This window comes from Oncorhynchus kisutch, linkage group LG6, assembly GCF_002021735.2.
Source record: "Oncorhynchus kisutch isolate 150728-3 linkage group LG6, Okis_V2, whole genome shotgun sequence".
Classification (NCBI taxonomy): domain Eukaryota; kingdom Metazoa; phylum Chordata; class Actinopteri; order Salmoniformes; family Salmonidae; genus Oncorhynchus; species Oncorhynchus kisutch.
Genome location: NC_034179.2, coordinates 77,847,685 through 77,858,672, shown reverse-complemented (window position 1 = coordinate 77,858,672; position 10,988 = coordinate 77,847,685). Strand labels below are relative to the sequence as shown.

At 45.8% G+C, this 10,988-nt stretch overlaps 2 protein-coding genes across 2 annotated transcripts; one reads left to right on the top strand and one right to left on the bottom strand.

Moving 5' to 3' along the window:
• Positions 1–2,863: 2,863 nt before the first annotated feature.
• Positions 2,864–7,837, top strand: LOC109891999 (DNA replication licensing factor mcm5-like). The gene is made up of 14 exons (XM_031827727.1): positions 2,864–3,232; positions 3,536–3,662; positions 3,867–3,995; positions 4,138–4,310; positions 4,445–4,600; positions 4,742–4,911; positions 5,009–5,180; positions 5,283–5,394; positions 5,589–5,732; positions 5,822–6,064; positions 6,332–6,444; positions 6,606–6,734; positions 6,831–7,101; positions 7,309–7,837. Exons 1-14 carry the CDS (start codon positions 3,063–3,065, stop codon positions 7,408–7,410), a joined length of 2,211 nt encoding a protein of 736 aa, XP_031683587.1. The 5' UTR covers positions 2,864–3,062; the 3' UTR covers positions 7,411–7,837.
• A 1,496-nt stretch (positions 7,838–9,333) lies between these two features.
• Positions 9,334–10,255, bottom strand: LOC109893520 (heme oxygenase-like). The gene is made up of 3 exons (XM_020486767.2): positions 10,151–10,255; positions 9,761–9,976; positions 9,334–9,666 (listed from the first exon to the last, which is right to left on the bottom strand). Exons 1-3 carry the CDS (start codon positions 10,193–10,195, stop codon positions 9,334–9,336), a joined length of 594 nt encoding a protein of 197 aa, XP_020342356.2. The 5' UTR covers positions 10,196–10,255.
• Positions 10,256–10,988: the final 733 nt, after the last annotated feature.

Here is a 10,988-nt window from a genome sequence, read left to right as displayed (position 1 = left end):
GTGAATGTGGTAGAAACCATCTAAGCTTATGGAACGGTTTAACATAGGAGCACGGACAAAAACAGATAAGCCTTTTTGTATTGGTCTTTGTGAAAAACACGTAGGAGCAAAATCATGAATAGTGAATATGACATGTTTGAAAAGAGCAATTGAATCAATCAAATTAAATCAAATCTATTTATAAAGCCCTTCTTACATCAGCTGATGTCACAAAGTGCTGTACAGAAACCCAGCCTAAAACCCCAAACAGCAAGCAATGCAGGTGTAGAAGCACGGTGGCTAGGAAAAACTCCCTAGAAGTGCCAAAAAAAAGGAAGAAAACTAGAGAGGAACCAGGCTATGAGGGGTGGCCAGTCCTCTTCTGGCTGGGCCGGGTTGAGATTACAACAGAACATGTTCAAATGTTCATAGATGACCAGCAGGGTCAAATAATAATAATCACAGTGGTTGTCGAGGGTGCAGGTCAGCACCTCAGGAGTAAGTGTCAGTTGGCTTTTCATAGCTGATCATTCAGAGCATCTCTACCGCTCCTGCTATCTCTAGAGAGTTGAAAACAGCAGGTCTGGGACAGGTAGTACGTCCGGTGAACAGGTCAGGGTCCCAAAGCTGCAGGCAGAACAGTTGAAACTGGAGCAGCAGCACAGCAAGGTGGACTCGGGACAGCAAGGAGTCATCATGCCAGGTAGTCCTGAGGCATGGTCCTAGGGCTTAGGTCCTCTGAGAGAGAATTAGAGAGAGCATACTTAAATTCACATAGGACACCGGATAAGACAGGAGAAATACTCCAGATATAACAGACTGACCCATGCCCCCCGACATACACATTTCTGCTGCATAAATACTGGAGGTTGAGATTGGAGGGGTCGGGAGACATTGGCCCCATCTGACAATACCCCCGGACAGGGCCAAACAGGCAGGATATAACCCCACCCACTTTGCCAAAGCACAGCCCCCACAACACTAGAGTGATATCTTCAACCACCAACTTACTATCCTGAGACAAGGCCAAGTATAGCCCACAAAGATCTCCGCCAAGGCACAACCCAAGGGGGGGGGGGGTCGCCAACCCGGACAGGCAGATCACGTCAGTGACTCAACACACTCAAATGACGCACCCCTCCTAGGGACGGCATGGAAGACCACCAGTAATAGGGTTAGAGGCAGAGAATCCCAGTGGAGAGAGGGGAACCGGCCAGGCAGAGACAGCAAGGGCGGTTTGTTGCTCCAGTGCCTTTCCGTTCACCTTCACACTCCTGGGTCAGACTACACTCAATCATACTACCTACTGAAGAGATGAGTCTTCAATAAAGATATAAAGGTTGAGACCGAGTGTGACCGTTCCATAAAAATGGAGCGCTATAGGAAAAAGCCCTGCCTCCAGCTATTTGCTTAGAAATTCCAGGGACAGTAAGGAGGCCTGCGTCTTGTGACCATAGCGTACGTGTATGTATGTATGGCAGGACCAAATCGGAAAGATAGGTAGGAGTAAGCCCGTGTAATGCTTTATAGGTTAACAGTAAAACCTTGAAATCAGCCCTTGCCTTAACAGGAAGCCAGTCTAGAGAGGCTAGCACTGGAGTAATATGATTTAAAAAATTGGTTCTAGTCAAGATTTTAGTAGCCGTGCTTAGCACTATCTGAAGTTTATTTCGTGCTTTATCTGGGTAGCAGGAAAGTAGAGCATTGCAGTAGTCTAACCTAGAAGTGACAAAAGCATGGATTAATTTTTCTGCATAATTTTTGGACAGAAACAATGACCTTGAGATTGACGAATCCCTTGTGCTGAAAAAGTGACAAGATTTGTGTTTATTCTGCATGAAACACTTTTGCTTGTTTCATCTCTTATCTGTACTGTGTCCTACATAGGAGGTTGGTGGCACCTTAATTGGGGATGGGCTTGTGGTAATGACTGGAGCGGTATTAGTGAGCAGTAGGTTAGACTACTGCTCCGTTCCAGACATTATTATGAGCTGTCCTCTGCTTAGCAGCCTCCACTGGTGTCCTTCCACACATGTTTACAGTTTCAAGAGCACTACATGTTTCCCAGAGAACCCAGTTGGCAACCATGACAGTTGAAGGCATTGATACTTTATAAGGAACGATGGCTATTTCTGTAATGTCTTTATTCACTCCCCCTCTCGTAGGTTCAGAAACAAAATGACCGAGGCTGGGTTCACCATTTCAGGCTCTGACCGCCCTATCTGTCCTGTGATGCTGGGTGATGCCAGACTAGCCTCTCTGATGGCTGATGACATGCTGAAACTAGGTGAGGCAACTGTTCAGGCTGAATATGAACAGAGCACAAGCACATTTCAAGCATTATCAAGAATTACAACACAGTCTGTATATTGGTTTGAAATACTCTAAGGATTTTTTTTGTCCACTCATTTTATAGAACTGAACTATTTTTGAAAACCTTGATCAAAACGATTTCTGTGGGATTACAAATGAGTGGACACATCAACCTGTAGAGGGAGACAGAGATACTCATTCATATTTTGTATTCAACAATTTTGTCTCACGAAATGGGAGCTGACAACAATCAGAGACCTAATAGGTTATTAGCTGCAAACTACACTGCTTGAATACAAGGGCTGGAAAAAAATATGAATTTGAATCAGGCCTCCAATCTGCCCTTTCTTGAAGAACTGTAGTATTCAGTGTTTATGTCTATGTACTATAACAGAGTTGTTGTTTCAGTTTGTTGTAGAGCCACCACAATGTAATGTCCCTGGCTTGGTCGTATGTTTTTATTTTTTATCCCCGTTCTTTTCCCGCCACAAACTCTTGCAAGTCCCACCCTTCTACAATCAGGATACGCCTCCTGCAATATATTCAGCCAATCATTATCACTATTCGATCATATCTCCCAATGGCAAAGCGTCACTGCTCGACCTCGCCGGTAAGTGACGATATTTTTGCCGCGAAAGAGTTTGCGTGGAATTCATTGTCCACAGAAGATCATTGGCGTCAATCGCCAAAAACTGTTTTGCTTTTAGGATTATTGCACTTTGCGCACGCATACTTAATTTTCAGCACTTTGTAGATATAATCGGTGCATTATGTCTGGTTTCGACGACCCGGGAGTTTATTACAGTGACAGCTTCGGCGGTGGAGATGGACTAGGGGATGAAGGTGGAGTGAAACGGAGCCAGATCAAGAAACGATTCCGTGAATTTCTTCGGCAGTTCAGAGTTGGGACCGATCGCACCGGTTTCACCTATAAATACAGGTAAGATCGAGATTGTATTAAGTGCCACGAAGTCATTGTCGATGGCTACCGCCGGTTGGTGTGATGTTCCACAGATACCCAACGTTAAGTTAGCTAGCCAGTTAGTTAGCTAACAGTTAGCCAGTTACTGTAACGTTAGCTAACTAACTACCACTGATCACCACAATGGTCTTGAAGGAATAAAGTTTGACTCTTCAAGGTCCTGTGATTGAGTTTGTAGTTCGTTTTTATTTGCCTTGTGATTATATTCGCATTCTGTCTTAAGATATGTATCTTATTGTTGACATGTGTTCTGCTGTGTAGAGATGACCTTAAGAGACACTACACCCTGGGGGAGTACTGGGTGGAGGTGGAGATGGAAGACCTGGCCAGCTTTGACGAGGACCTGTCAGACTGCCTGCACAAGCTGCCCTCTGAGAACCTGCCGCTGGTGAGAAGATTGGATAGACTAATAACAGACAAATAATTTGAGGAGTTTTAATTGCAGAAATTGCAGGCTGAATAATTAATGGATTAGATCGATTCCTATATTTTCTGTTGCTGACTGTATCATACTGATCTTATATTCTATTTTGCAAATAATTATATCTGAAAATGATCCCTTTAAACTGAGCCCTGACATTATGATTGACAGCTGGAGGAGGCTGCCCAGGAGGTGGCTGACGAGGTGACCCGTCCCAGGCCCCTGGGAGAGGAGACAGTGCAGGAAATCCAGGTCATGCTGAAGAGTGACGCCCATCCTGCCTCCATCCGCAACCTCAAGGTAAGAGACTATATGAGGATACAATGCTGGGCCTTTCAGCTTTCAGTTGGTTCATGTAGAAGGTGGCATGAAAGATTCACTCAATTTCCCATCCATGTAAAATGCCATGACTCTGAACTCTCCATCTCTTTCTCTCTGGTAGTCGGAGCAGGTGTCCAGGCTGGTGAAGGTCCCTGGGATCGTCATCTCTGCCACGGCTGTGAGGGCCAAGGCCACCAGAGTGTGTTTGCAGTGTCGTGGCTGTCGCTCTGTCATCAGTAACATCTCCCTGCCCCCAGGCCTGCAGGGCTACGCTCTTCCCCGAAAGTGCAACACGTGAGTGCAACCCTCTGAGTTGGGTGTTTGTGTGTACACTCCAGTGCATGAATAAATGCATTAAGTCATTGTGTGTGTGAAATCATCTGCTTTATCATTGTGTGTGTGATTTCATTCTTAAACATCTCTCTCAGTGAGCAGGCAGGCAGGGTGAGGTGTCCTATAGATCCCTACTTCATAATTCCAGACCGTTGTGTCTGTGTGGACTTCCAGACCCTCCGTTTGCAGGAGTCTCCAGATGCTGTGCCACACGGAGAGATGCCCCGCCACCTGCAGCTCTACTGTGACAGGTAACACACACACACAGCATTGTCTGTGTGCCTCAATATTCTCAATTAAATACAATTAACACATGCCGATATATACACACAGTGCAAAGTGAGACCGACGAGTACATACCACATTACAGCTCATGTTCTGCCTCTCCTCAGGTATCTGTGTGACCGTGTGGTCCCTGGGAACAGAGTGACCATCATGGGGATCTACTCAATCAAGAAGGTGGCCCAAGCTAAGGGCAAGGGCAGAGATAAAAGTGCAGGTGTGGGCATCCGCTCCTCCTACCTCCGTGTGGTGGGCATTCAGCAGGACACAGAGGGAGCAGGTAGGCACGATAAGGCTACTAGAGGTTAGATTACTTATCCAACATTATGTCCTATGTGGGATAGTGTTATAGATATAATGCTATCTTTTTTTCTCAGGTCGCGGGGCCACAGGGTCAGTCTCCCCACAGGAAGAAGAGGAGCTGAGAGCGTTGGCCTCCTCCCCCGACGTCTACGGCTCCCTCGCCCGTTCCCTCGCTCCTTCCATCTACGGCAGTGATGACCTGAAAAAGGCCATCGCCTGCCTGCTGTTCGGCGGCTCCAGGAAGAGGTAAGTCATAAACATTGGAAATGGCATGTAGAATTTTAATAGATTTTTGATGTGCATACATTTCTCTCCAGTGTGTATGTGTAATGACCTTTCCTCTCTCAGGCTGCCTGACGGGCTGACCCGTAGAGGAGACATCAACTTGCTAATGCTGGGAGACCCCGGTACTGCTAAGTCTCAGCTGCTCAAGTTTGTGGAGAGGTGCTCTCCCATTGGGGTAAGGATGGGCTTGATGAATGATTATATTAATTCATATATGTGTAATCATGACACTCCCTCAACATAGATTTAGACCAGAATTACAAGGATGGATTCCAGAAGTTCCATTTGCTGACAATTTAATTAATCAGCATGCTAGTGACCCCTATCGAAAGCGCTAACCCGTATCTTCCCTCTCTCTCCCTCTGTCAGGTGTATACCTCAGGTAAAGGCAGCAGTGCTGCTGGTCTGACGGCCTCTGTCCTGAGGGACCCCGTCACCCGTGGCTTCATCATGGAGGGTGGAGCCATGGTGCTGGCTGACGGTGGGGTGGTGTGCATCGATGAGTTTGACAAGGTAAGGAAACATGGACAGAAGTACATCAATTGCTGAATACTTGACTGGTTTGTTTGCAGACTCTTAACTGTGTCTCTCCTTCCTCTCAGATGAGAGAGGATGACCGAGTAGCCATCCATGAAGCCATGGAGCAACAGACCATCTCCATTGCCAAGGCTGGCATCACCACCACCCTGAACTCCCGCTGCTCGGTGCTGGCCGCTGCTAACTCTGTGTTTGGCCGTTGGGACGACACCAAGGGAGAGGACAACATCGACTTCATGCCTACCATCTTGTCCCGTTTTGACATGATCTTTATCATCAAGGACATCCACGACCATCAGAGAGACATGGTGAGGGAACACACTTTAGTGTGTGTGTGTGTGGAGGGGAAGGTTAATGCACAGGGATACTGAACACTGCCCAGGCTAGCACAGTGATTGTGAGCACGGCCCAGGCTAGCACAGTGATTGTGAGCACGGCCCAGGCTAGCACAGTGATTGTGAGCACGGCCCAGGCTAGCACAGTGATTGTGAGCACGGCCCAGGCTAGCACAGGGATTGTGAGCACGGCCCAGGCTAGCACAGTGTTAACACTATTGACCTTCTTTTCTCTCTCAGACTCTGGCCCGCCACGTGATGAACGTCCATCTCAGTGCTCATACTCAGACGGAGGGTGTGGAGGGAGAGATCACACTGGCCACACTGAAGAAGTACATTGCCTATGCCAGAACGTGAGCCTTGAAAAATCCTTTATTTCTGCAAGATTTCTTCTGTGTATGTTAGATTCTGTTTAGATTGAGTTCATGAACTCTACTCGCAGAGAAACAATACTACACGCTAGTATGTACACATGAAGGGGTTTGGTTTGTAACGGTCAAATGTGCCCTGACAGGAAATGCGGCCCACGTCTCTCTGCGGCAGCAGCTGAAAAGCTGAAGAACAGATACGTGGTGATGAGGAGTGGAGCGAGGGAACATGAGAGGGAGAGCGACAGGAGAGCCTCCATCCCCATCACTGTCCGGTACCTATATGATACTTCACCTGCCAACATCTTTACCAGTCAGGATACTGTCCATCTTCAGTGTCATAATGCTTTGTTCTCCGTGGTCCACTGCAGGCAGCTGGAGGCTGTGGTGCGCATCTCTGAGTCTCTGGCCAAGATGAAGCTGCAGGCCGTGGCTGGAGAGGAGGAGGTGGACGAGGCCTTGCGGCTCTTCCAGGTGTCCACACTGGACGCTGCGCTGTCCGGCAGCCTCTCGGGTGTGGAGGGTTTCACCACTCAGGAGGACCAGGAGATGATTTCCCGTGTTGAGAAGCAGCTGAAGAGACGCTTTGCCATTGGCTCCCAGGTGTCCGAGCACAGCATCGTCCAGGACTTCACCAAGCAGGTCAGTTACAGTAGTCTACTTTGAACGTATACTGTGTTGAACAGAGACGGAACCACTTGGTCAAATACATTGAAGTTCTTTGGGCATTGGAATGTTTGGCATTTGTCTATATGATTCAGTGCTGTCCTCAGTTGGCCTACGTGTTGCCCTGTAGCCTGTTTACCTGTCCACTGATCAGAATCTCTCTCTACCCTCTCCCATATACAGAAGTATCCAGAGCAGGCCATCTACAAGGTCCTTCACCTGATGATGAGGAGGGGAGAGCTGCAGCACCGCATGCAGAGGAAGGTCCTCTACAGAGTCAAGTAGTCTCTCAAAAAGATGTATACACACAAAGATTAAGTCACGATGGGCTTTGTAAATAGTAGAAGGGACAGGCGTCTCCTCAATTCACTCTTCCTCACAAGCCAGTGGACGTCTTCATGAAGTCACATCGATACGGCTTCATGTTAGACCACAGAGCCACAACAGAGCCACTGATGTCTACCTTTTCCTGTGTTGCTTTGCCAAGTTAAGCCAACAAGTTATTTACTGTTCTATTGCTCTCATAAGTATTTTGGGGTCTATTCTTTTTAGACTCAACAAATTATGTTATGGAGGCAATTTGGATGAACTGTGTTGTTGTTGAATTGTTTGGGGTAAGAGAAGTGATGTGAGAATGCCCTAAAGATTGTTAACGTAGAATCATTGTGTAAGGTATTTTGTTTTGAAAATAAATAGCAAACTTCTTTATTTAGACATTTCTTATGTTGAAATGGTGTGCATAATCTTTAATGATACATACTATATACAAAGATATTGCAATTAATACATGTCAATTTTCATTTTAAGATTGCCTTAGGTGTTTTTAAAAAAAGTAGTTGTGACAAAGTGCTGTAAGTGCACACACCCGTAGGTGGTTATGACTAGTGAAGTGATTCTGTTAACTACATAAAAATACATATTTAAGCACCTATTTCAAGGCTTTAGAATACATAGATACCCATTCCGACTGTTGCTAAAGCAACACAAATACCCAGTGACAACTGCATGATGGACAAAGAGGGGATGATAGCTGGCGTCTCGGCCTTTTCTTGGTCCCCTGCTAAAGCAAAGTAATACCTTTCTATAACACAAAAGGAAGGCAAAAGATCACACATTTCCAATCAGCATATGAGCTTGTACTTACCATAAGCTTCCTCTGTGACCCTTTCACATTTTCTATAGATCATCAAAGACCTGTACGAGAAATAACACAGGATGTCTTCATTGAACAAGACGTACACAATCATCAGCAATATGTGATGGCGATGGCGCCCAGTAACACGTTTACACTGCATCGTTCACTAGACCTTCCCAGTTTCACTTCCTCTTCACAGTCATGTTTAGCTAGTTTTAATGTCACGTGCACAAGCACAGTGAAATGCCTTTCTTGTAAGCTCTAAACCCAACAATGCAGTAATAAATAAGAATGTAATACTAAAAATAAAGTAGAACAAAAACATGAGAAAAATAAGAACACGAGAAAGCATACTATATACAGGGACAGTCGGTTCCAGAACCATATCTAAAATGTGCATGGATACTGGAGTGATATCGGTAGATATGCATAGGGATATATGATAAAACAGTAGCAGCAGTGTGTATGATGATAGTATGTGAGTGTGTCTGTGTAGAGTCAGTATAAATGTATGTGCATGTTATTTGTGTGTGAGTAAATTATGGAGTGAGTGTTTGTGTCTTGGAGTGTCAGTGTTTGTGTCTGTTGGCGTGTCAGTGTTTGTGTCTGTTGGAGTGTCAGTGTTTGTGTCTGTTGGAGTGTCAGTGTTTGTGTCTGTTGGAGTGTGCATACAGACAGTGCAAAAATAAATTACAAGGGTCAACGCTGTGTAGCTATTTAGTTAGCTATTTAGCAGTCTTATGGCTTGGGGATAGAACCTGTTCAGGAGCCTGTTGATGGCAGACTTGATGCACCGGTACCACTTGCAGTGCAGAAGCAGAGAGAACTGTATATGGCTTGGGAGGCTGGAGTCTTCAACGATTTTCCAGGCCCTCCTTTGAAACCGCCTGATATAGAGGTCCTGAATGGCAGGGAACTCGGCCTCAGTGACGTACTGGGCTGTCCGCACCAACTTATGTAGCGCCATGTGATCAAGGGCAGTGCAGTTGCCATACCAAGCAGTGATGCAGCCAGTCAAGATGCTCTCAATGGTACAGCTGTAGAACTTTTCATAGTGACTTTTCATTACTGTATTAGTTCCCATAACCTATATTCTTACCCAGTTTGCTTCCACCCTCTTCTCTTTCACTCACCTGGATGTTGAGGTCGAAGGCCATTATAGCCTCCTCCAGCACCCCCTCCCTCTCCTCCTTGGTCAGCTCGATGCTGTTCATTCTGCTCCTGTACAGCTGCTTGAAGCGGTTAGGGCTTGACACTCCGGGGAAGGAGAAAAACGACAGTCCCTCTCCGCTGCTTAACCCAATTGACTTCTGGGTAATCTTCCCCAAAACTTGTCCTGCTGACAGGTCACCTAGGTAACGGGTATAGGCGTGGGCCACCAGCAATTTAGGATTGCCTTCACCAATCTGAAGAGGGAAACAAATAAATTGTTATTACTAAGCAAGTACACAATTAAGATAGTGTGCCTACCCTGCATGTTGGTATATCTATAGCCTGTACCTTGCGAAGTCTCTGTGTATATCTGTGTGTTGCAGCAGGAATGATGACTCTCTTTTGCCACCCCTGTCCAAAGAAGTGTTCCAGATCTCTCTCTAGTGTCTCCAGTCGGGCCAGTTCCTGGGGGAAGTATATTGGTGCGACACCTGGGTGGGAAGCATTTCTGTCCATCTCCTCTTCCAGTGCTTTGTAGATCTCATAGAGGGAACACAGAAGAAGCTGCTATGGAAAAGAGGGGTTACAGATGAATACTTAGTACACAGTGAGTGCTCATTTTCCATGACTATGTAGAAGGTTAAACAAAAGGCATTCTAGGCCGTTCATAATATGAAAACCACTGTAAATTATTTTGGCAAGTGGTTTTTAATATACTCTCAGATGGGCTTTTCTCACCTTGTACTGCGGAAGAGTTATCTGTCCCTTCTGATAGCTCAGCATCAGTTGGGTGTTTTCTGCCCTGACATGGATCTCTTTAGTCGTTGCTTTTATCTGTTCTGACAAATCCCTGAGGAGAGATGGAGAACATTAGGAGGTCATCCGGATTTACCTGAGTACAGTCAATGTGAGCGCAGAGTTTGCAGTTAGTAAATGTGTTCTGTATGTTCAATACCTTTACTTTACCATATATTAGCCCTGACCTGGTCTGAAATACAATAATCTAGTAAACATATCGACCATTCATTACAAAATGACTGTACCTGCCAGTCTTTATATTTGACTCCCTATCCTTCCTATGGGAAGTGAGTGTTGACTGTTGACCTTATCCTGAAGCTTAACATGACAGGGCAGATTTACCAGTGAGGGGAGAGCATGAGTGAGCAGATGGAATGGTAGAAATCATTAAACACAGAGTCACATGAACTACAGGAAGTGAATGTGTTCCTTCTGCTATTGAGGGAGAGTATGTTGACTACAGGTGAGAACAAAGTTATAAACACTAGAAAATAGAAAAACATCAGCCACCTTTTGCATTCCCTAAGAAGATGCAGACACTAGAGGTGCTAAATCAAGTTAACACTCCATCCCCTGCCAACTGAACACTCAGTGTTTATAGGGTATTCTGGCCCATGTTGATTACAATGCTTTCCACATTTGTGTCAAGTTGGCTGGATGTCCTTTGGGTGGACGACCCTTCTTGATACACACAGGAAACTGTTGAGTGTGAAAAACCCAGCAGCGTTGCAGTTCTTGACACACTCAAACCAGTGCGCCTGGCACCTACTACCATAAC